This window comes from Lynx rufus, unplaced genomic scaffold (assembly GCF_022079265.1).
Source record: "Lynx rufus isolate CCGP_SWC_20201006 ecotype Redwood Valley unplaced genomic scaffold, mLynRuf1.p SCAF_11, whole genome shotgun sequence".
Lineage (NCBI taxonomy): Eukaryota > Metazoa > Chordata > Mammalia > Carnivora > Felidae > Lynx > Lynx rufus.
Genome location: NW_025814825.1, coordinates 27,977,905 through 28,004,145, shown reverse-complemented (window position 1 = coordinate 28,004,145; position 26,241 = coordinate 27,977,905). Strand labels below are relative to the sequence as shown.

Genomic DNA, 26,241 nt, shown 5'->3' with positions numbered 1-26,241 from the left:
CGGTGCCTGCTAAAGCCTTCCCATTCGGCACGCTTGCTTCCTTTTCCGCAATTTTTATTTGGGTTTCGTGATTTCTTTAAAGAGAAAATAAGTATACAGAAACATTTATGCGTGAAATGATATGATGTCTGGGATGTTGCTTGAGAATTATCCCGTGCAGAGGGGGAAAGTGGGTAGTGATAGGGATGAGACAAGATTGGCCATGAGTTGCAAATTGTGGACGCTGAGTGATGGATAGATACACGGGGATTCATTTTATTATTTTCTCTGCTGCTGTATATGTTTGAAATTTTCCACAACAATTTTTGAAAGAGATAGTGGGTAAAGTGCTCCGAGTTGAATGGTCAAAAGTGTCATTTCCTTTGCTGGGGACCCGAGCCAGGGCGGCCCCTCATACAGCTGGCCTCGGCCGGCACCCCTTCCTCCACCAGGGGCGGGGCTGCTCTGCGTCTGGGGGTGGGACGCCGAGCCTGGGCACACACATCCGGGGAGGTAGCCAATGGCAGGTCTGCAGTCTCCCTACCCACACAGGTGTCTAGTCTGTGATCCAGGTCCCCATGAGTGGGCACTGACGGTCTTATGGGAGGCCCCAGTGCACCTGGTGGGCAGGGCGTTCACCCACAGGACAGTCATTAGAGACCAGGGACTTTGGAGCAAACGTGTTGTGCTTTTGTGCCTTTGCCAGGACAGGCACAGAATCCCTACGAAGAGCTTGTCTTTGGCACTTTAGCAAGTGCACTGTGTCACCCGTCACCCTCCGGCTGTGGTGCTTTTTCAACCCTTCTCTTATATGGCCCTGGCTTTCCTACATAAGCCATTTCGACTCTGAAAACAGCAACTGGAAGCCTGCTCAGCTACCTCCAAAAGCCATGGAGACATGTGGACACTGGGCCTGGCCCTGCCCCAGAGGGTCTTCCTGATTTATAAGCCCCTAAGCTCCTAAGTGTGGGTCTCCCTCCTCAGGTGGGGCCTTCCTGGCTCTTGCATGAAATAGCGGTCCACACATGTACCACTGATCCCAGGAGGAAAGTGGGGGTAAAATCCAGCCCGTGCTTTGCTGAACAAGACATGGTCAGGCAGCTGCACCCACCCAGAGGGGCTGCCCCCTTTTTATGCGCTAGAACTGAGCTTCCGACACCCTGCCTCTGGCTTGTTCCTCCCCATTCTCTGCAGATCCAATAAAACCATCAGAATCGCACACCTCTCACACCTGCCACACCCAGGCGGCCTTTCTTTTCACAGCCTGATTGAGAGGAGGCCAGGGCCCCCTTCTTTTGCTCATCCCAGCCTTGGTTAAACAGAAGTCTCTTGTGTGTTCTTTGACTTCCACTGCTCTAGCCACTGCCCCTGAAGCCTCCTTATCTCCCTCCTAAGTGATGTCACAGCCCTGGTCTGGCCCTTCCCTCGGGGGCTCTAACCTCCAATCCTACCCCTACAAAGGAAACATACCTCTCCCCCATTATATAACACCCCCGGCCCCCCCCCCCACTTCAGAAACATCTAGCATGAGCCATGGTGTCCTCCCTGTCTCCTGCAGTGACCTTGATCACCCCTGCCCCCCTGCTCACAGGCCTTGCAGCCACTCATCCTCACAGCCCCTTCCCACCCAGACCCCAGCTCTCATGTCCTATGTGCCCATTTTCTGTTTTCTAATGCTTTTTCTTTTCTTTTTCTTTTTTTGTTTTTTACTTATTTTTGAGAGAGAGAGAGAGAGAGAGAGAGAGCGAGCGAGCTCATACACAGGAGGGGCAGAGAGAGAGAGAATACCAAGCAGACTCTGCACTATCAGCACAGAGCTCAATGAGGGGTTAATCTCAGGAACCATGAGATCATGACCTAAGCCGAAATCAAGAGTTGGGTGCTTAATCAACTGAGCCACCCAGGCACTCCTAATGCTTTTTCTAGAGAGAAAAGAAAAGAAAAGAAAAGAAAAGAAAAGAAAAGAAAGGAAGAAAAAAAGAAAGAAAGAAAGAAAGAAAGAAATAAAGAAAGAGGGAGGGAGGGAGGAAGGTAGGAAGGAAGAAGGAAGGAAGGAAGGGAAGAGGGAGGGAAAGAGGAAAGAGGGAGGGAGAGAGGAAAGAGGGAGGGAGAGGAAGGAAGGAAAGAAGGAAGGAAGGATGAAGGAAGGAAGAACATAGGAAGGAAGAAAGGAAGGAAGGAAGGAAGAAGGAAGGAAGAAGGAAGGAAGGAAGGAAGGGAGGAAAGAGGGAGGGAGAGGAAGGAAGGAAGGGAAGGAAGTAAAGAGGGAGGGAGAGAGGAAGAAGGAAGGAAGGAAGGAAAGAGGGAGGGAGAGGAAGGAAGGAAGGGAAGGAAGTAAAGAGGGAGGGAGAGAGGAAGAAGGAAGGAAGGAAGGAAACAGGGAGGGAGAGGAAGGAAGGAAGGGAAGGAAGTAAAGAGGGAGGGAGAGAGGAAGAAGGAAGGAAGGAAGGAAACAGGGAGAGAGAGAGGAAAGAGGGAGGGAGAGGAAGGAAGGAAGGAAGGAAGGAAGGAAGGAAGGAAGGAAGGAAGAAGGAAGGAAGGAAGGAAGGAAGGAAGGAAGGAAGGAAGGAAGGAAGGAGGAGGGGGAGGGAGGGAGGAAGATTACATACTCTCTATTTTGGAATAATTCTGAATTTACGGAAAAGTTATATAGTACAGAGAGGTCCCGTCAACCCCTTACCTGCTTTCTCATAATGTTAATATTATATACTGCCACAGTGTGTCTACCATAGCTAAGAAACCAACATTAGTAGTTAATGTTTTTTCAACTTATTTTTCAACAAGGAAGCCTACCACTGAGTCGGCAAGCCGCACACAGGCTGTGAAGAGGAATGGCTGGCCGGGGCACACACTCTGGGTTTCTCTAAGCTGAAGGCGGACGTGAAGCAGCTTCCCGGACACCGTGGGTGGCCTTTGGTGGCCTCAAAGGAGCCCAAGGTCGCAACCTCTGTCCAACAGGCTGATACCCACAGCCTTCACCCCAGGAGAGACCGTGACTTTACAATCTGATCCCAGAAGGGACTGTGATGGGGTCAGGAGAAGAAAAGGAAGAAATGCCATCCATCATATCAGACTCGCCTCAAAGTTCAGCTCACCTGCCAAGAGGAGAACATTGTATACTGAAAATGAAGATAGGTAAGAAGAGTTAGGAATGGCGTATCGTATGTCTCACTCGAAGGAACAATTCATCAGTGCTACCGAGCTGTCAGCTGCTGACATGATAAGGAATAACACCAAATGAATAATGTTTCCTCCAAAACCAACTCCTTTAATTACAAGCCTCTTCTTTCCAGAGGAGAGACAGAAGATGCAGAAACACCAATTTCATGCACTTGTGCCTGAATAATGTCTCCATGCTGCTTTTTCCAGATGGCGACCTTCTCACTGGAGGGACTAATGATGTGGGCATATTTAGGGAAAAACCAATAACGGAGTCTTTAACCTTCAACAACAAAAAGCATGTTGTACAAAATGTTCCTTGGGATACATTAGAAAATATCAATTACATTGCTCACTGAGGTGTAATCAGCTGTAATAATCAAAATTAATTTTTAAAAATAATTAAACAGACCCCAGGGCAAACAGTCGATACTCTCATCCTATGACATCACAGCGTACATATGTACCTGAAAAGTTGTGCCTTCTGTTAGCAACAAAGGCATCTCGCGAGGATGAGTGATGGATGCAGGATGTGAAGGCTAGTGAGTTTCATCGCAGCAAAAAGGGAGAAAGCATTTTATTCCCTCGCCCCATGCACATCCTCCTATGCACATTCTCCTATGTACCAGGCACCATGCCCAGCCCGACCGAGTTACTGATATTAGATGCTCCAAAGCAAACATGCAGTTAATTTTTAAAATTAAAACATAGCACACTTTGTTTCAAAAATAATTCATCCTTAAAAAAATCCACAAGGTACTATAAACTATAGAAAGGATGAATAAATCAGATTGAAGGTAAGCAGGGCTCAAACAGGAAGGAAGAAGCAGGGAAAGGGATGTGTGCATGTACATGTATGTGCATGTGCAAGTTTTTTGCAGAAATTTATGCCACTAGGTGTGTGCAGTTATAAGACCTGGGTCATGTTTACCTCTCCGAGATTCTGAGTGCCCAGATCACTGTGCCCAGAAATAGGCCACTGACAGGAGTCACAGTTCTTCCTGATGCTGACAGCTGAGGGAGACGTCCCTGTGGCTGCCCTCTCCCCACTTTCGTCCAGCCACACTGGTCTTTGCTGCCTCAGAGCATTCCAGCACATGCCTGTCTCAGTGCCTTTGCCTGATGGTCCTCTCTGCCTGACTGCTCTTTCTCCAGAAAGTCACTTCCTTATTTCTCTGCTTCTATGCCCCCCTTCCAGAGAGGACTTCTGACCACCTTCATCTAAACAACCACCCTCTCCCACTTACCCTGCTCGATTTTTCCTCGTTGCAATTAGCACCCTTCACATTTACAAATTTACTTGTTTATTGTCTGTCTTCGCCCCCTAAAATGCAGTCTCCATGAAAGCAGAGAATGTCAGATTTTTCTCTCTTCTGTAACCTCAGTGCTTACTTCAGGGTACAAAGTAAGCACTTGGTAAATATTTTGTTGAGTGAGTGAAAATGAATGAATGGATGAACGAATGAGACCTCAATTGATGCAGAAGACAGTATCTTCAGCAGCCTGCCTTCACCAAAGACAGAACTGATTTAAAATATTTTCGCTTCCGTGTGAGCCCAGAGCAAACGGTGACAAGCCCTTTGTAGACCTACATGGCCTCAAGTATTGCAATCTATTCAAGCTTCTTTCGGGTGAGCTATTTCTCAGTCGATCTCCCCAGGACTCAGAGGCAACTTAGCCGAGCCAAGTGGCCTAGGAGAGGATGGGGAAGTGGCTGGAGGCACACCAATAGTCTGCAAGGGCTCCCATACAATGCACATCCACGCCAGCATCCCAGCTGTCCCTTCCCTAGCTTCCACAGCCAGACGGACCTGACCCCTGGGGACAAAGCTAACTTGGTCAAAGAACAGAAGTTCCAGGGTGAAGCCAGGGGGGAAGAGGGGCTGGACCCCTCCTGTCACAAATGGCCTTGGTCAGGAGCAAGTGCTTAGGCGCCAGTGGGGACGCTCCAAGCTTCGGGGGCTCAGAAGAGCTATACTGCAGGTGAGATGGTCATCCCTTTGGCGGAGAGAACAATAAGGTGGGATCAAATTTTGGAAACTGTCTTCCATTTCTAAAGCACTTGCAGTTTCCAAGTGCTTCCACATGTTCTAGTATAGACAGAGCACAGTTGTAAGATCAGGAATTGAGGCTCTGAGAGGTCACAGAATTGCCTAAGGTCAAGCTCAGTAGTACAAAGACAGGAGACCCTTTCTTTACTCCGCCATTTCCTGGCTGCAAAGCCCTTGACTGTTTTGTTTTTTTTTTTTAAGATTCAACGTACACATCTGTACAATCAGCCAATCAACAAGCTGACTGAGCAGTGTCTTCCACAAGCCAATGTGTTAAGGACACATCCTACCCTCAGTTCTGAGTATGAGGTGGCCAGACAGCCCAGTCAAGTTCATTTTGTTTTCCCTTCTATGTTTGTGCTCTGTCTCCCTATGTCCTAAATCCTCTTGTTTCTGAAGCTCAGAAAGAAGAAAGTCTCCTTCCCGGGCTACCTGAGCAGTTACAGGCAGCCCGCCTTCCTCTCTTCTCCGCTGCATCTGATGACAGTACCCTCCCATCAGGCACTGGCCACAATGGACAACGGAGCCATTGAGACAGCAGAGCCCACATTCTGAGCAGGGGGGATTTGGAGTCAACCTCATTTTCCAAAGTTACATGGGCAGAAAGCTCCAGCTGTGTAATGGGTCTATCAACCATCGATTCCACCTCCCTGGGGAGCCCCTTCCCACAGTTTCCCACAGTTATCTGTCCCCTTGTGGAGACAAGGAGACAAAGACTCAGGGAAGTTAAGTAAATGGCCCAACGTTTCCCGATCCCAAGGTCATGTCCATTCAATGACCACAGTCTGCCTCTGAAAATAAGTCAGTGACTCCAGCATTAGAATATATGACACATTGTGCTTCTCAAGAAGAGCCTCAGTAATATTTCTAGTCCTATATGCTCCTGCAGAACCTTGCCACTTCCCCCACCAGAAGGTAGAGTCTATTTCTGCCCCCCCTGCCCCCCACCACCTTGAACCCAGGCAGAATTGTGTGCCTGTCTTGACCAAAGGAATGCAACAGAGGTGAAGCTACGTCATGGAAGGCGATTATTCCGCCTGACTCTCTCTCTCTCTCTCTCTCTCTGTATCTCTCTGTATCTGTCCATCTGTCTGTCTGTATCTCCTTCCCCCTTATTTGGAAATTAGCCCTTGAAACCCAGCCTCCAGGTTGTAAGGAAGCCCAGGACCTACGGAGAAGCCAGGTATAGGTATTCCAGACAGCAGTCTCAGCTAAGGTCTCAGACTGAAGTCAGCAGCAACCATCAGTTGTGTGAGTAAATGAGCCTTCCAAGGATCCCAGCCAAGGCCCCAGACATCATGGAGTAGAGGCACCTCCCCACCCCTTCCGTGCTCCAAATTCCTTACGACAGCATCCATGATCACAAAAACCCATTGTTGGTGCCACTGAGTTTTAGGATGGTTTGTTTTAGAGCTTTAAAGAAATTAATTTCAAAAAAATCCCGACAACTCAGCCCCACATAGTCAAGAGGATTCACCGCTACATCTCCTGGCAATGGTGCCAATGTTTTTGACCGCTTTGTTAGGTCCACACATACGGCTCTTACTGAACTGTGGGCTAGTGCTCTCTGAGCACACCTGACTCAAAAGGAGAATAGCAAGTAGCACTGGTTCGGGTTTTAATGCCGTAAGCAACCCCTGCTCTTGGAGTTCCAGGGGAGCCCATAGTCACTTCAAGTTAAAGCCAGCCTAAGACCTGGTTCCCCTACATGTAGCTGCAACTGGGAAATCACATGCATAACCTTAAATGCTCAGAAGCACATGGAATTGAGTCATACCTAGGAACAACAGAGAGAGAAGACATGACTCACGGGATCTGAAACAAATGCCTGATGCTTCTCCAGGGAAGAGGGGTCTGAGCTCACCTCTGTCTTGCACTCAGGGTCCTTGGCCTGCCTCCCGGGCATCAGCCTCATGGCTGAAGACAAGCTGCCACTCCACGAGGAGACCTTGCTCGGATGTCCCACATTCGAGCGGCTGGCCAGCGACTTCTTCTCAGATGCTAGGAACAGGGAAGCAAAAACTGTCAGAGGTGAAGTTGAAAGGAGGATACACACTATTTTGCAACTGGCTTGGCTTTCAAAGGGCCATCCAGGGTCACAAGTCTCTTGCGCCTCCTCCAGTAAGGAAAACAACCCAGGCTACAAGTTTACACTGCCGTCTTCTGACTAAGAAATTCAGTGTGGGTTTCAGGGTCACCAGACCTGGCTTAGACCCCTAGCTCCACTGACTCAAAGTGAGATGCTGGACAAGTTAGTTAAGTCCTTGAGCCTCAGTGTCCTCATCCTGCAAACTGGGAATAATAGCATCTAACCTCATTCTGGTGTCATGAAGAGTAAATAAGATTATGTGTTTCAAACACAGGCCATCAAACATAGAGAATTTTCTGTATATGATTGTTGGCAACAAGAGAGCCATTTGTAAGCATGGGGTGCATCTCACCATTTTATTCACTACATGTGCATGGGGATATACGTCCTATTTTATTAACCTTTTCCCTGAAATGAAATCTGACACTTTGACCTCAAACTACACATGTATATACATAGGCATGTACATACATACGCATTTTCCAGGGTTAATTTGGAAAGCCAATAAATAAAAGTTCTATACCGCCGGGCAGTCTGGGATGACACACATGGAAGTAACTAACTCCTGAGTCACTGTCAATGTTGTGATGCTAGAAGACTTCAAACAAGTACGTGAGCCATAATTCGAGAGCAATGACCACTTTAAAAACAAAATTGAGGGGTGCCTGGCTGGCTCAGTTGGTAGAACATGTGACTCTTGATCTTGGGGTTGTGAGCTCAAGCCCCATACTGGGTATAGAGATTACTTAAAAATAAAATATTTTAAACAATTAAAAAAATAAAAACAAAATTAAAACATCTTTCCTGCAGGTGCAATAACTCATATGAGGGGGGAAATGCTGAATCACTGAAAGAATGCAAGGGTCATTAATATCTTAGGGATGAAAACTCTCACTTGAAACATGAAGAACCTGGGAATCCAGGTCACTGCGTGATTTGGTGGCAAGGTTTCAAAGCTGGTAGGTGAATATCAGGACAGGACCTAGAATCCTAAGCTCTAGACTAGACATGGTAGACAGAGCTAGAGATCTAGCTCTGACATGGCACACTCTCTAAGAGATTACTAGAATCTGCTTGCACCTCTGGCCTTCCTTTCACCCAAGATGCAAAGCAGCTTTCATTCTTCACACTCAAAGATGCATGGGGTTTCAGTAATCCCCACCAAAGGGATGAGAGAGGAGGTCTGGGTGGAAAAGGCTCTGGGCCCTGAGTGGAACTTTGGGCAAGTCTACATCTATGAGACTCAGCAGTTCTGTTCCCTGGAGCCAAGTGGACAGAGACCTAAGTAATGCTGCCAGGCCTTGAGTATCATCTCCTCCCAGAGTGGGGTAATCTCTTCAATCTTCACTTCTCTGTCTCCAGGTTTCACAGAGAGATCAATCTTGAAGGTGTCCTCCAGCTCCTGCCGCCTCTGTGCCACGAGCTGCTGCCACAGGGTCCGCACTGTCTTTTGGATGTTGTGCTGGACTAACAGAGAGAGTATATCACACAATCAGGATGGCTTCAGTGCCTGTCCCAGCAAAGGCCGGAGATGATGTATCACGGCTGCTTTTATTGCATCTTTCTTGAATATCACTCAAGCTTTGCAACTTCCATCCAGAAAGCAGTCAGTATGTAGACAATGCTACCAACATCCATGTGAGCTGGCCTTTCCCCCACCTCTAACTGCCCACCACCAGGTCCTGTCTGCCTCGTATGTTCAGAGCTGGGAGACACGATTGATGGGCACAAGAAATCTCTTTCTCCCACCCCCAAGTTTCATTAAATACCAACAGGAAAAATACTTATGTAAGCTCTAGGTAACCAAATACCACCCCCAACAGCTCCTTCCAATGTACCTTCTATATTGAGCCCTCAAAGGAATGGACACCAAACCCAAGACTGTGCCTAGGGACCTAGGACCCAAGCCAGTCCTCTTTCCTGGCACTGCATCATGCTTCCCACTGCCCACCAATCTCAATGCCCTGGATTTGCCCAGATATGAGCCAATCTACCAGGCCAGTTCTACCTGCTATGCCCCATAATTATAATACCCTGAACATTGCCTAAACACCCTTGGATCTTGAACCACTGAGTCACTCCTCTAGTACCAGCCCCTACAGTCTATTTTTTCCACCCTAGAAGGATGGACATTGCTCAGTCCACTCTTCTAGCTAGACCAAAATACAAATATTTATGATGTAATTAACAGTGCGCCAGAGTATATTTTCAACTCATGAGAGTTTTAAGCACTGGATTTGGGCACTTATGTGACCAAAAAACAGAGGCCCTTGTGCCTACTATCTGATATCACAATGTGAGTGGCACAGTCAACAAACCAAAATGGTGAAAGAAAGTCTGCTCAAGCTTCTTAGAATCAAAACAGAGCAAGAGCTAGGCGCGCCTAGGTGGCTCCGTTGGTTAAGTGTCCGACTTCAGCTCAGGTCATGATCTCACAGTTCATGAGTTCCAGCCTCACATCAGGCTCTCACACAGAGACCACTTTGGATCCTCTGCCTCAATCTCTCTCAAAAATAAATAAACATTTGGGGTCCCGGGGTGGCTCAGTTGGTTAAGCATCCGACTCTCGGTTTCAGTTCAGGTCATGATCTCACGGTTCATGAGTTCGAGCCCTCCATTGGGCTCTACACTGGCAGTGTGGTGCCTACTTTGGATTATCTCTCACCCTCTCTCTCTGCTCCTCCCCTGATCACACTCTCTCTGTCTCTCAAAATATAAATTAATTAATTAAAAAATAAAAAATAGATAAACATTTTTTAAAAGAGCAATTTCTTTTTTAAATTTATTTTCTTTAAAAAAAATTTTTTTAAACGTTTATTTATTTTTGAGACAGAGAGAGACAGAGCATGAATGGGGGAGGGTCAGAGAGAGAGGGAGACACAGAATCCAAAACAGGCTCCAGGCTCTGAGCGGTCAGCACAGAGCCCGACGCGGGGCTCGAACTCACGGACCGCGAGATCATGACCTGAGCTGAAGTCAGAGGCTTAACCGATTGAGCCACCCAGGCACCCCTCTTTTTTAAATTTATTTTCAAGTTAGCTAACATACAATGTAGTCTTGGCTTCAGGAGTAGATTCCTGTGACTCATTGCTTACATACAACACCAAGTCCTTATCCCAACAAGTGCCCTCCTCAATGACCATCACCCACTTTCCCCACCCCCATTAACCCTCAGTTTGTTCTCTGTATTTAAGAGTCTCTTATGGTTTGCCTCCCTCTCTGCTTTTATCTTATTTTCCCTTTCCTTCCTCTATGGTCATCTGTTAAATTTCTCAAATTCCACATATGGAATTTGATGGGTAAAAATCATATATCTGTCTTTCTCTGACTGACTTATTTCACTTAGCATAATACCCTCCAGTTCCATTCACATTGTTACAAATGGCCAGATTTCATTTAAAAAGAGCAATTTCTAAACACATGGATCTGGCTGCTACTTTTTTTTTTTTTTTTTTACAAATTGCCAACCACCTTTACTTGATTTGATGTAAGCAAATTTAAAAAATGAACTCAATCAAGCCAAAAATCTCATAGAAGTAATGAGTTTATTGACTCCATTTTCTAGAGAAGAAAGTTGAGAGAGAGCTTGGTAAAGGACTGAACAAGAGGAGGTGACATTCCAGTTCCCATATCTAGCGATCCAAAGGAAAATTCAAGAGACCACCTGAGAAGTGAAATCAACTTATGGTGAAATCCCTAGAATGTTAGTAAGTCACCAAGTTCTTAGTCTGACCAAGTCTCACAGAGCTGAAGAATGAAATCCAGAAGTTAGCACCACTCACCCACTCTCCCAAAAATAAACAACAAACAACATGTACCATCATTCAAACTTGGGAAGTCTTCCTCTCCTTTTTCTCTTACTTCTTCATTTGGAGAAAGAAAGACTTGATGATAAGGAGTCATTCTAGGCTTGGGTTCCAGTCCAAATCCTTCTGGATAACTAGGAGACAAGAGATTTTTCACTATAAACTCCAGTTTCTTTAAGATCATTCCATTGTTCTTTATTACAAATAATCATCCTCTAAACTCAATACATATCAATTGGAAAAACTTGTCTAATCAAGTTAAAGCAAATATGTCATGGCAATTTCTGTGACAGATATTATACAATAGCATTCTGGAAAGTAGGAAAACTTCTTTTTTTTATTCTTGTTTTATTAAATCTAATCCAGGCTCCCAGCAGGCCTCCTGAACTCTCTCCTGGTTTCCCAACCATCAGGACTGGTCATTTGTTTTTGTAGACTCCCAAAGTATTGACCTCTACCTTTGTTTGGTCCTGATCTCATCCCACTTGGAAGGGGCCAGGCAAGCTTCATGGGCCTGTGACCTTTGCGGTTGTACAGGGTCCACACTCAGAAAGCCCCCATGCTTGGACTCTGCTGTCCCTGTCTTGAAATTCTTAGTAAATTTTGAACAACACATCTGCATTTTTTGCAGGATCCTGCACATCACGTAGCTGGTTCTAAGTGCAGGCATAGGGGTCTACATATTGGGTTTCCCATGAACCATTTGCTCTGGGGCCCCTTCAATCATGTTAATGTCCATATGCCTTCTTCTCTGGGCCCCTTCAATCAGCCAAGCAGAATAGACACTCAGTACATGTTTGTGGATTGAACCAAAAACGACAAACAAGGAAATGAAAATATACCATTATATGAGAATATCCATTCTTGAAATTTCTAGGATAAAGTCCCTTTAGATTTTAAGGCCATTTAGCTACCCAGAGGGATCTGAGGAAGGTGGAAATCCAAACATACACATAGAGTGGCATCTGCCGTTCTTACCTATGCTTCCAATATGGATAGACTTAATTCTTAAAATACAAACAAGAGAGAAGACCCTCCCAATTTAAGCTACCAAAAATGGGTTCTTTTATTTCACACAAATAAAATAGCAAATGCCTCCTCTGGGCTAGGAGTGTTTTGCAGTGATTCCCAGGGAGTTTTAAGACAAATCAAGTCTAGAGTTTTGTAACATCCAATAGTCAATTTGACAGAATTTTTGGATTTTTTTTCAAGTAGTAAGACATAATAGGTACTGGTATAAAAACAACAACAACAACAACAACACAAAGACAAGAGCAAAGTGTAATCTCCCATAGCCCACCTTTCCTCTATGCTCAACATGGCTCTATTAGTAACAGATAGCATTTATGGGGCACCTGGGTGGCTCAGTCGGTTAAGCTAGATTTCGGCTCAGGTCTTGATCTCACGGTCTGTGGGTTCAAGCCCCGCATTGAGCTTTGTGTGCTGACAGCCTACTTGAGATTCTCTTTTTCAAAAGTAAATAAACATTTTTTAAAAAGAGAGAGATAGCATTTGTAAGCATATAATCCCAAGGCACTGCTGATACAGAATATTAACACATGAAAAAAAAGAAAGTGCATATACACAGAAAAATCTAACATATTTCAAACTTCGGACTTCAAGAAAAGGATTTAACTAAACTTGTTTCAATTTCTTTTTATTAGAATTTCCTATACAAGTGTGCTTATGGATATCATTTTATATCACAAATTGTGTGTGTGTGTAATTTTTTCTGCAAGAAAATTATGCCCGCCTTGCATGATACAATTTATTATATATTTTTCCATTCTAAGAGTGCATTTATCAAATGTTAATATTTCTAAAATCTGGCTGCATCATAAAATCAATGTGTATATTCAATGTCGAGCTTTCTGCCCCTAAAATGAAATCAATAAGGTATCTTACAACCTGAGAATTGTGGAAAAGGGGTAAATTATTAATCCATGATGATTCTTGCTGCTCAGTCACATGGACAGATTATCAAACACTGCCCATAATTTGGACAACCAGATAACCAATATATATACCATTTGTATTGGCCCCAATCAAGTGTCCCTCTAAAGCTTTCTTCTCTGCATTGACCACCAGTAGGCAGGAAACAAGTAAGCAGTCCTTACCTTCTCTCATTGAGCAGCAAAAAACAATACATGAGACACAGGAGGAAGCTGGTGTTGGAATTATAGGTGGCAAAGATAATGTCCCAGTGTTCCTGTAGGAAGCCCAAGACGCTGAGAAGACTAAGGCATTCGGAGAGCGATTGCTGGGGCTTGGACAGGCAGTAAAGAATGACTTTATTTAAACTGCTGTACAAAGCACTGATGATAGCATCCCTTGGAGAAGAGGCATTCTCGATGACCTGTGTCATAAAATAAATACACATACACACACGCATACTTGTGAACACTTTGTGAGTTTAAATGCTAACCCAGTTAAGTGAGAAAATGATACAATCTTAGAATCTCTTTTGGATTTCAAAGAGTTGACATGATCTGAAATTCAAATAGGGCTACTTTCCTCTACCTCTGAGCTTCTATTTAAGTGAATGATCACTAAAGTAAATTCAAAAACATAGATTTATCAAAAACTTGTGCTGAAAAGAAATTTTAAAAACATAAAAATTAAAATTAAAAAGTTAAAAAAAATAAAAGAAATGAAAAGCTTACCACCATCATATTATAAAAAATAGATGGGAACCAGAAATTTCTGAAATACTGGTAACATGGTTGACATTCAGTGTATGAGAACATGCTATTTATAGTGTCTAATTTTTAAAATATATTATTAACTATTAATAGTATTTATATAGAGAGTGTTTACAATATTCCCAGTATCATGCTAAGCATTTTTGCATCCATGAACATGAACTGTTCATTTAAACATCATAATAAAATGAAGTGAGCATTAAGATTATCCTACTTTAGGGATAAGGAGGCTGAGGGTCAGAGAGCTTAAGTGGTCAGCAAGGGTCAAACCCACATCAGACATTGAGTCGTGCTCTTAACCACTGTATCATCTAACAGAGATGGGAGTCCAACAAATTGTAGTACATGAGAAACTTAGAGGGGGAAGGCAGAAGGTCCTGATCTGTAGCCTTAACACTGATTGGTCCATCCATCTGTTTGGCTTCCTTGCTTCATTGTAACTAACAAATAAAAAGTCCTGGAGATCTAATGCACAGCATAGTGATTATAGACAATAATACTGTCTTATAAACTTTAAAGGTGCTAAGAGACCAGATCTTAATTGTTCCCACCACAAAAACGAAATGATAATTACGTGACTTGATAGAGGTGTTAGCTAACACTATGGTGGTAATCTTATTGCGATATATAAATGTATCAAATCAGCATTAAACTTATATTCTGCTATATGGTAATTATGTCTCAGTAGAAACAAATCAGAAATTTTTAAAAACAAAAGACTCCATAGCCAAAAACTATGTGCAAAGTGTTTCAGTCTACTAGAGAGATCATTCGTTAATTATAGATTGCTCTCTTAGAAATACATCGGTAATGTAAGAATTTATACCAGTGAATTTAAGTTTTATTTAAATCTGCTGGAATTTGGGATTTATGTTTTTATCATCATCCTGTCCTGCTCCTCAGATGGGTTACATCTGTCAACCTGAGGTTGAGGTCTGTGAGAGTCACAGGCAGTGAGCAGGAGAGGATGACGGATGTGTGAGGAGCTTAGTCTGGCCTGGCACCCCCTGAAGGCACATCAGCCCCAGTAGGCACCCACTCTGAGTATCTGCCTTTACACTGGGGAGCTGCTATTCATTGGACGTTTGCATCCCCCCAGAACACATATATTGAAACCCCAGGTCAGGTCTCTGGGAGGTAAGTAGGTCATGAGGGTGGAACCCTCATGGTGGGATTAGTGCCCTTATAAGAAAAGACAAGAAAGAGCTTGCTTCCTCTCTTTCTCCAGCCCATGAGGATACAGGCAGAAGATGGCCATCTGCAAACCAGGAAGAGAGCTCTCCCCAGACACCAGATCTGCTGGTGCCTTGACCTTGGACTTCCCAACCTCTAGAACTGTGAGAAAGGATGTCTTTTGTTCAGCTGCCCAGCCCATAATGTTGTCAAAGTGGCCTGAGCCAAGTAAGACAGGACCTCAGTGGCTTCCCTCATTTCTCAACACCACATCCCAACAATCTGATTCTAATCCCCTCAGAGACGACAAGGAATATCTCTCCCATCTTGGGGTTTTTCTTGAGAAAGCATCTGAATGCATTCTGTTCGGGCTTGCCCAGAAATGTGCATCAGTCAGAATCACTATTGCCCTAGGAAATGTGCCAAGGCCCAGTCCTGGGGTCTGGGGCTGACTGCAGAGACAGAGACAGTGTTGGGGACACTGACGTCACCCTCTCTACGAAGCATGAATCCCCCTGGGTTCTGCTGCAGAGGACATGCCAAGAATGACTGGCAGGAGTTTCTGGAGGCAGATTTCAGCTTTCCAGCATTCACTGGTGCCCCACTGGCTGGGACTGCCTCACACCATCATGAGCTCCTCAGACAGGGAGGGCTCAAAGAAAGACTGAATGACCACTTGTCAGGAAAGGTTTCCAGAATGTGAGGCGAGGACAAAGTAAAGGGTTCAACTCTAGAATTTTGAGAGTATGATTCTGTGTGTGTGCACACATGTACAATAAAGAACGCGTGCACATGTACACACACATGCTTACGTCTAAAGGTGTATGTATAGGCACGCATTTGCACGTGTGGGTGTGTATGTAGATCCATCTGGGGAGGGAAGGAGAGCACAGCGGGAATAATAGGGCTAGGAAAAAGTACTCTTGTGGCAATTCAGGAAAGCTCACATGTGACCCATGGAGGTGCATATTAAGAATGAAATGAAATAAGTCTTTTGGAAATAAAGAGCTTTTTGGACCTTTGTTGCTCAGGTGCCAGCACAGGGGGCTGCAGCTCCCAGTCACTGAGATGGATCTCAGGTGGCCTGAGGTAAGAGCCCTGCAGGACACTCGACATCCACCCGGTGCTACCTGGGCCATCAAGGTCCTCTTTCCTCTCACCCATCATGGAATCTATTTCCAGGAAGGACAGCAGGTCCAACTGGACCGACCAGATAGCAGCCAACAGTGAGTCACACGGACACTTGGTGGGTCAGTGGGAGTTTCTCCCCCACCATGGCCAGCCCAGGGTTCTTACCAACATGATGTGGTCTATGACGAAGAGAAGAATGTGTCTGGGGTCAGCTGAGAACATCCCACTGTATAGTTTCTCCACCAGCTTCTGGGTGAAGTAGGAGATGCTCGCGAGTGAAGGAGTCAAAGCAGCTTCTGCATTCGGTTGAGGCTCTTTACTGCCTGGGAGCGGGGGTGGGAGGACACAGACCAGGTCTGAGAAATCATCAGACTTCAAATGGTCTTCTCTCCACGACAGTCTTCAAGCCCCTCACGGTAACCAACCACATCTCACTCACCTCTGTATACCCCATTGTAACCTTCTGTATACCCTGTTGCTGGAAAATGGGGTCTTACACACAGTAGGTGCCCGATGTACACACATTTTTTTTTCTCAAAAAAAATAGGTCTTTAACAGTGTAGTCAGTGATATGAACCAAGTGGGGAGAAGGCAGACGAGGAGCCGCATTTCTTCCAGTAGGCATTTGGGGGGAGAGGGAGGAGCATTTAAGGCATATGGTAAATGGGAAGGCTGTCATGGTGACCCGAGGCCCTGTTGGGGCAGAGGATAAAGGGACAGAGGATAAAGCTGCCACGTTGAACTGTCTGTGCTCACCATCATGGCAGGCACTGTGCTCAGATGGGGATGTGATGGTCTCAGCTAATTCTTATAACGACCCCCTGAGTTAGCCACAACTGCCATCCTCACTCACAGCTTCAGGCACCTGCCCTGAGTCACATCGCCATCTAGTGACAGAGCCAAGAGCGGAAGTGGGAATAGCAAGCTTACGCTTTTCACTGCTCTACCTTACTGCCCTTCCCCAAGAATGACCAAAAGTCAGGGTTGCCACGTTGTGGGGCAAGGAAGAGTCCAGAAGATAAGTAAGCCATGTCACTAAGGATTCCATGGCTCAGAAACCACAGAGAGGACTTTTGTTTAATCTTGTTGGGAAGGTACAGCTTCTCTGGAACTAAGTATTCTGAAGGAAACTTCAGTCTGAACTTCTTAGGGGCAATGGCAGTGTCTTCATCCAGGTTTGTCCATTTAAGAAACACTTGCTGTGCCCAGTCTTGGGTGCAGAGAGCAAGATGCTGAGCAGAAGAATGTTAAATTCCAGTCGACATCTTGACTTCCCTCATGGGAAGAGGCCAATCCTACTGAAGCCAGAGGAGAACTGATTTTAGCTCAGAGGCCTTCTGCCTCTGAGTGGCCCAGTGATGGCAGAGGTGTCACGGAGAGTGGAAAGCATGCCTCCCCTGGGGCCTCGAGGCAGCTTTTGGGAGGTTTCATCACAGAGTCATGGAGGGGCTGACGTGCAGGTGGAGGACATCTTCCCATGGCTCCTAAGAAACACTGCAGCATTGTGACCTGGGGGCTGGGTCAGTAGCTGGTGGGCACACTGGCTTTCCTGCTCAGCTTCCAGAAGCTTTGTGTCATAAAGGAGGAGAAAGTCACCCCCACTCACCTCTGAGCATGGGCATGTTGCCTCCACTCATCGTGTGAAATATTTCCATGGTGGAAAGCAGGACCTCAGATTGGAAATCCCGTTTCTGTTGGCTGGTGGCATTGTCTGGAGAAGCCTGGAAGCATACTGGGGACTGAGAGAGTGGCCACACGACCATCATGTCCACTTAGTGCTCACCGGCTCATACGCTAATACTACATCTGCTGGGAGTGTAGGCTGCAGAGAGCTCACAACTATCCTTCTCCAGGGCACTGCCCTCTGCTGATGAAGTTGCCTCACCGGTGAGGTGACGCCCCCTTGCTGGATGGAGGAAGCAAGTTGTGGAACACCCAGAGGCAATGACTACCAGGCAGATGCCTCAAGGTGAGGCCAACTCTGGGACACACATAGCACACCTGTGTTCCCCGTGGGACCAGGCTGTGGCTGAGACCATTTCTTAGCTAGCTTCTCCCCCATCTCCTTCTGCATTCCTTCCCTGCTTCCCCTGAAAGCAGAGCCCCCGGTAAGTCACTTCCACAAAATCCCTGCTTCAGGTTCCTTCTGGGAATCTGGCTAAAATCTGCCCTCTTCCATCTATTCACATGCTACTTGGTGAGTTCCCTGCTGTACAAAGGGTCTGTGGTTCCCACCATATCACTGCCATCCCAGGAAATGTTCTCAACCACCAGCCAAGGAGGCTCACCGACAGACCTAGGTGAGCTCTCAAAAGACATCAGCTCTCAGGTCTCCTTGGGCATGCCCTGCCTTTGTGGTGCCCACGCCCTCCCAGACCTGTTCCTACAGCACGTGGCCCAAAAACACCCTTTCCAACTCACCTCCAGGAGCACTTCCAATGGCAGCCACTGCTTGGGATTGGAGGCCACCAGCAAGAGCTCCCTCAAGAGCAGCTGCGTGAAATCCCTCAGCTGCTTCCGGGCGGGATGTGACTTGGCAGGAGCCTGTAGGCCCTCTGCAATGCTGTCGCCTTCAGTCGCAACCCCGGGGTTGCTGGCGTTCTGGGCAGGCTGAGTCATGGGCTCCTCAAAGACAAGAGAATCCCAGCATGAGCAGCCCGCCCTGCCTCAAAGTGCTTTCACATTCACCTCTGAGGTGTGCACAGGTGGGATTCTTATTAAACCCATTAACACATAAGGAAATCAAGGCTCTGAGGAGGAAAGAGACTTTTCCAGAGTCCCACTGCTTATAAGGTGGCGGGCTATGGTGTCTGGACATGAGATAGGTGGGAGCCATGGAAAGAACCAGAGCATGGAGCAAGAGAGGCCTGCAGTGGTAAGCAATGAAGCCCAGGGTGTGTCCTGGGCAGGCCACTCCCCTCCTCAGAGCCACAGCTCACCATCAGCCACGTGGCAATGATGAAAAGGACCCACAAAGACATGTGAAGATACAATGAGAGAACAGCACATATGACAAGGCCTGGCCCCATGAACTATGGTCAAGAAAGCCTGTTCCCACCTCCTGGTGGAGACCTCACCTCACCTTTACTGCTTGCCAGGCTCGGCTGATGTCGACAGACAGGAGGACCCTCAGGTGAGAGAAGCAGGACTTCCTCAAGTCCTGGCATCCAAGTCCCTGAAGCACGTTGGCCTTCACTTTCTCATTTTTATGTTTATAAAAATATTGGGAGATCAATGAGGCAGGGGTCATCGGCTCAGATGCGTCCAGGAAGACATGGGGACGCTGGGAGGCCAAATGACACATCCAAGGACATACGGCTGGGGGCTTCTGACTCCTGGCCCATGAACTTTTCATGCACATTCATCTGTCAGCACCTCCCTTTGCTCATTCATAAAATTAACACAGCCATTCTTAATTAAGCCATAAAATGAATTTAATGGCACCTAGGGAGGTGGTGACTGCATTAATTAGCTCCATGCGGCCTTGACTGGAAAGATGCCATATATATTCACAGCATATCGAAGCTTTGCGGCCACCAGCCTTCTGCGTGAAGAGGGCTTGTCACACTTTCTGTACAACAAAGGCCTCTTGAAGCTGACTTGGAGCTGGGACAAGGCTAGGAGGTGTGGGGATAAGTGCTCTGACACTGGAGCCAGGAGCCCCAAGACAGGGTCTGGCTCATCTGCAGTCACTGGGGAGGTGACTTTGGGCCAGGCCTGCCCCCAGGCAGAACTGTTGAGTATGAGGAGGAAGAGCCCCGGGTCAGAGTGTGCTCCAGAGCTGCGGGCAGGCAGCCGGCTGGAACCCCGACTTAGCAGGCAGATGGCAAGCCTGGCCTGTGGGTGTAGGAGCTGAGGTGGGGACCTGGGCCGAGAATGTCAGGCTGTGGACTTCGGGGTCCCGGCCGCCTCCAGAGGCCCCAGTCTGGGGGTTGGGGAGGGGTGGTCTGTAGGACTGTCCTTCCTCCCTGCCTGGCCTGGGGGCACCTGGCTTCTGTCCCATCCACCACCTCTCCAGGGCTGTCCATAGTGACTTCCTTTGCTCTTTATTGCATCTATTTTTAGCATTTACTTTCCCCATATGCTCCTTTAGTTGGTATTAGCCCACCAAACCATTTTATCTTCTTGCAAATCTTCTAATCTTTGTATTTAGTTTTTTCATTAAAACTAGTTACTCAAACTTTATTTGGCCATTGAATTGTATTTTAAACTGACTGATGCAAAGGACATGAGCCTTGGGGTGAGAGAGTGAGGTTTCAATCTTGTCACTCGTGAATCATGTAAACTATAGCCAGTTTCATTCTCTCAACCGTTTTGTGAGATGGGTCTTACGGCTCCCACTAAACACAGCAGAAACTGGCCAGTCCCGCTCGGCCTCTCTGGATCTCACTCTCCTCTTACAGACACCACCCGCCCAGGGTGCTAGTACGGTTAACCCAAGCACCAGGCTCAGGACTGCTGCAGGTGCTCAGTAGATGCTGTCTGTCACCATGAACACACTTCTAGAAAAGATTAACTGAAAGAGCACTTTCGTTCATTCATTTGGTTGTTGAGCAAATAATTATGGGGCAAATATTACACACCCACACGGCACATGGCATGGCTTCTAAACCTCCCACTTATGCTTCTAAACCTTCTAAACCTTCCACGGCATGCTTTCTAACATGTTTCTTTAGCTATGGCTATGGATTCTGAGACAGGCGTCATAGTTCACCCTCCCTGCGGGGCGGTCTCAGGTTCCTACTGCACTGTGGTAGGGGCAATGAGGGGAGGTCTGTCTGCCCTTCCTCTCCTGCCCCTGCCTTCCTTCACACTGTCCTTACCTGCTCCTCTCAGCTCCTAGATGCTCCGAGCCCATTGGGCTCCCTTGGCCTGCTGGGCCCCTCTTCCTGTGGCCTACATGCACACCATGTTCTCAGGACCCAGTCGGCCCTCTGCCCTTCCAACATCAGCTTGTCTGGCTCTAAGCTGAACCCTCAGCAAACCCTCTGACTGCACGGAGTCCTGAGTCGTGGACTGCAAACAGGATGAGGGTCCTGAGACCAGAAGATGGGACATTCCTGTTCCCCGTCCCCTGGCTGGTGCATAGGCCACTGGCCTCCTGGGATGTAACTTGTTGTTTCACCTTAGCAGTGGGGATATTCCATATAGAACTGGATTCCGTCTACCTCAAATTTCTCATTACGGAGACTCCTGACAACTCAAAAAATTACTGAATCTCAGAACTCAGAACTCAAGCTGCATCTCAGCCAAGAAAAGGAAAATTACCCAAGTTGTTTACTTAATGTTTCAGGCAAGTGGCCTTAAAATGTATTTTAACTTGGGGTGGAGGTAGGGAGGAATTTTGCCCTTTGCCCTTGAAGCATGATGGCACTCACCCCTGCTCTCACTGGGCAGGGCAGTGGCGTGTCCTACCTTGTGGGTTCCCAGAGGGAAGGTGACAGCAGCCAACGTCTGGAGGAACTCCGGGGCCCGCCAGGAAGGGTCCTGGGGGTAGGTGCTGTGCACAAGGCCAAGGAAGTGCAGCACGCTGGCAGGGAAGGTCTGTTCCCAGGCATCATCTCCAGAGCTTGCTGAGGGCTGAAGACATACTTCATAAGAGGCGATTCATGGGAGCATGACTATGGCTGCAGGGGAGCCAGAGGATTTGAAATCTAGGCATTTCTGAGACTTTCAACAAGATGCCTAATTGCAAGACACCTAAGTCAATGGATTAGCGAGGGATACCGGTCTTCAGCTGGGGAAGGGTTTAACACGTGTAGACATTGTTCCAAGGGCTTCACACACATTCCTCTTCTCCCCTCACAGCAACCCTCTGAAGTAAGTTCTACATCTACTTCTATTTTACAGATGGGAAGACAGAGGCACAGAGCGGTTAAGTAGCTTGCCAAAGGTCACCCGACAGGTAAGGGACAGAGCCAGGAATTGAACCCAGGCAATCTGGCTACAAAGTCTGGCTGCCTTCCTTATACTACCTGTATGTGATTAGACACGGCCTCTGTGTTCAAGGAACTTGCCAGTAAGAGTCAACTCCAGCCTTCCGCAGCCCAGTGCTAATACTTCCAGCTGTAGACCCTACCATGGCTAATATCGGTACAAACCTTGTCTGAGGTTGGCAGGTGTTGAGGAGCCCCTTCCCCACCAGCCAGGGGTCTGGAATGGATCATGTTATGCTGAACTGATATCCAGTATCCTGAGGGGATCTGGGCACCTGTTTGCCAGCACACCAGAACTTGGCCTTGGCCATATGGCCGAGCCTCCATCTTGGCTGCACACGAGTGCCACACTGAAGGCCAGTTCCCTTGAGCAGTCATGACCAGTCACTTTGTCTGGAGACTGACTCCAGCCACAATATGTCCAGTGGCTGCCTGAGGTCCTGCTATATCCTGAATGGATAGTCTGGAAATTGAAAATTTACTAACCTTAATATTAGAGTCACCCAACAATGGCGCCACACCAACAACTAGACTGAATTGGGCTCAGCCTCCTCCTACAGGTGTTATAGGTGGATGTCGGATTCCTCAGCCCTAACCTCCCCCATCTGGGGCTTCTCATTTTCCCAGCAGTTTGCCTCAAGTCCTGGATGTATGTACCTGAGTTAAGATGTCATGTTTACCAAGTAGCTACCAAGGACTTGGAACTGACAAACCTAATTGTGGAAACAAAGGCAGCATGCATGGAACCATTAGAGAGCAATTTAAAATCCCCTTCACAGGATTTTGGTGAGAGTCTGGTTTGCGCTAAGTAGGTAGACAGAGACACTGCTTCCGAAGTCACCTGCATCTAGCAAATAATTATGGAGGTTCTTAGAGCACAATGTCAGATTTATGGGAGATGCCAGAGCTCAGAGTTCCAAGGGCTTTTTCTGGAGTTAGTGTGCCTGGTTCGGATGCTGCCTCTGCCACTTACTGATAGTGTAGCTTTGGACCAGTTCCTTAACCCCTCCAGCCCCCATTCTGTGAAACGAGGATCCCAATATGACCCATTGCAGAAGGTTGTTGTTGAGGATTGAAGGAAACATTTTACCACTTCAGGTTTATTTTCACAGTGACCAGCACAGGAGCTGAAAGTTAAGGTCACATATAAGACTTGGATTTTTGGGAGAGGAATGTGGATTCGATGCACTACGCAGAAGGGACCCCTGAAGATTCTTAGGCATGGCAGTGACCTGGACTGTAATGCTGATGCCGGACCCACATGCGTCCACTGTGCCCTCACTCTGTGACCCTGCCTGAGTTAATCCCTGTAAGCTTTGGTTTCTATATCTGCACAGTGGACATAATGCTGTCTGTTCCAAAGGATAGATGCACGCAGCAGAGTAGCTAACATCTAAAAGACTGACAACGTAAGACATGGGCCAGGATGTGGAGCAAATAGATATAAATCTTCTGCACAGCGAAGGAAACAATCAACAAAACTAAAAGACACCTGACGGGATGGGAGAAGATATTTGCAAATGACATATCAGATAAAGGGTTAGTGTCTAAAATCTATAAAGATATAGATTATCAAACTCAACACCCAAAAAACAAATAATCCAGTGAAGCAATGGGCAGAAGACACGAATAGACACTTTTCTAAAGAGGACATCCAGATGGATAGCAAATGCATGAAAAGATGCTCAACATCACACATCATCAGAGAAAATACAAATCAAAACCACAATGAGATACCACCTCACACCTGTCAGAATGGCTAACATTAACATCTCAGGAAACAACAGACGTTGGTGAGGATGAGTGGAAAGATGAACCCTTTCACACTGTTGGTGAGAATGCAAACTGGTGCAGCCACTCTGGAAAACAGTATGGAGGTTCCTCAAAAAATTAAAAATACAACTACCCTATGACTCAGCAATTGCACTACTAGGTATTTATCCAAAGGATAAAAAGATGATGATTTGAAAGGGCACGTGTGCCCCAATGTTGATAGCAGTGTTATAAACAATAGCCACATTATGGAAAGAGCCCAAATATGCATCAACTGATGAATGTATAAAGAAGATGTGAGATATATATATATATATATATATATATATATACACACACACACTATATATATACACATATATGATGGAATATTACTCGGCAATCAAAAAAATGAAAGATCAAAAAGAATGCTGCCATTTGCAATAATGTTGGTGGAACTAGAGTGTATTATACTAAGTGAAATTAGGTCGGTCAGAGAAAGAGAAAGACAAATATCACATGACATCACTCATCTGTGGAATTTAAGAAACACAACATATCAACATAGGGGAAGGCAAGGAAAACTAAGATAAAAACAGAGAGGGAGGCAAACCATAAGAGACTCTTAAATACAGAGAACAAACTTAGGGTCGTTGAAGGGTAGGTGGGTGGGAGACTGGGCTAAATGGGTGATGGTCATTAAGGAGGGCACTTCTTGGGAAACTACTCCTGAAACCAATACTATACTGCATGTTGACTAACTTGAATTTTTAAAAAAATTTTAAGAAAAGAGAAATGCGAGTCAAGAGGTCTTTAAAACTGCAATCGCATTAACTCCAGAAAACTGCCAAAAAAAAAAAAAATGAGGATGCTAAATATCAAAATGGTAGAACTAGACAGAAAAATATCAGGAGAACCAAAGTTGGTTCTTTAAATCAATCCTCAAGTCCCCAGATCCTTAGGTAATGGGAAGGGGTGGGGTAAAGAGAGCATGAGCCTACAAATACAGACTAAGAAGGGGGAAATAATAACACAGAAATTAAATGACTTAAAAGAGACCGTTTGTGCAAGCTGAATAAAATATCTACTACCTAAACAAGGTCAAAGAGACATTTAAGAGCTTAAACAAAGCAATAATGGAAAAAACTTAGGCCCAAGAAGTTTCATAGGAATAATTTAAATAATATAAGAATTATGGATTTAACGTCTTCTTGAATAAAATAAAGAACAAGTTTTTTTAATAAAGCTAGCATGATACTGATATCAAAACCTGACAAACATACAACAAAAGAAAACTGCAGCCTGCTATCATTTATAAACGGGAACTCAAAGTCGTAAATAAAATAGTTACAAACAGAATAAGGAAGTATACTGAAAGAATAAGAACAGAGGAACTCAGTGAATCTTTGCAAAAATGCAAAAAAATCTGTTGATGTAATTCACAGTACGTAAGTGGTTAGAAGAAAAAAGCAGCCGATCACCTAGTTACATGCTAATAGAGTATACAATGAAAATTAAATACATTCCTGGTTTTAAAAAGAGCAAAAAGCATGATCTGTACTTTCTTACCATAATTACACACACACATACACACAGAGAAAAATTAGCAAGAGATTCAAATAGGCAATTCACAGAAAAATAAATGGAGATGGTTAATAAGCATATGAAAAAATGCTAGCAATTTCACTAATACTGAACACAAGAGAACTCAAGCATGAAATCACCAGTTTGGTGGTGTTGCTAAGGCTGTGAGGACTGGGCTGGGCACCCCCATACAAGATGGCAGGATATACAGTAGATGGAGGGAGGTGTATGTATAATGTCTAATGCATCCTTCCTGAGAAGTGTATCCAAAAGAAACAGGAAGGACACTTCAACCCACTATCCCACATCTCAGAATTCACACTAAGGAGAACATCAAACTAGAGAGAAAAAGGATCTGATCAGCTCAAGAAAGTTCATTACAGACTTTTTACAACAAAGAACATTTTGAGAAAGAACATAAATTCCCTTTGTTTGGGAAACAAAGGCAAGAGGGGTTTATGTGGCCCAGTCCTCTGTAAGGACGTGGTATAATCTTAGGTGTGTGGGAGAAGCTTCCACTAAAGTTCACAGTGGTTATCTCTGGATGGGTGTGATTACAGTGATTTTTACTTTCCATCTTTGTCTTTTGTTGAAACTGTAAATGTAAGCATGAATCACTTCCCAGAAGCAATAAGGTTTCCCTACACACAATCAAGCCTCCTCCAAGACCCTTGGTGTCTACGGAATGAAGTCAGATGTTTTCAGCCTTTCATGCAAGTTCTTGTTGATCTGGCTCATAATTACTCCCATTCACAGCCCTCATGGCCTTCACCCCCTCACACTTGCCTCCACGTTGAAAATAACCTCTCCACCTACCTCTGATGGAACTTGAAGGCATGAATAGATGGGGCTCGGTGTCATGTAAGTAGTTGGTGGGCA

At 45.8% G+C, this 26,241-nt stretch overlaps 1 protein-coding gene across 9 annotated transcripts in view; it reads right to left on the bottom strand.

Annotated features, from left to right (window-relative positions):
• WDFY4 (WDFY family member 4) overlaps window positions 1-26,241 on the bottom strand; it is a 293,352-nt gene that overhangs the window by 136,318 nt on the left and 130,793 nt on the right. For 8 of the 9 annotated variants that reach the window (XM_047073092.1, XM_047073091.1, XM_047073085.1 and 5 more), the window contains 8 exons: window positions 21,506-21,670; window positions 18,512-18,715; window positions 17,697-17,811; window positions 16,256-16,413; window positions 13,202-13,440; window positions 11,097-11,218; window positions 8,560-8,745; window positions 7,054-7,190 (listed from right to left, as the gene is read on the bottom strand). In XM_047073092.1, the coding sequence (XP_046929048.1) occupies window positions 7,054-7,190; window positions 8,560-8,745; window positions 11,097-11,218; window positions 13,202-13,440; window positions 16,256-16,413; window positions 17,697-17,811; window positions 18,512-18,715; window positions 21,506-21,670 (1,326 nt within the window). The remainder of the gene's footprint in view (window positions 1-7,053; window positions 7,191-8,559; window positions 8,746-11,096; window positions 11,219-13,201; window positions 13,441-16,255; window positions 16,414-17,696; window positions 17,812-18,511; window positions 18,716-21,505; window positions 21,671-26,241) is intronic. The other variant, XM_047073088.1, reaches the window with a different exon arrangement.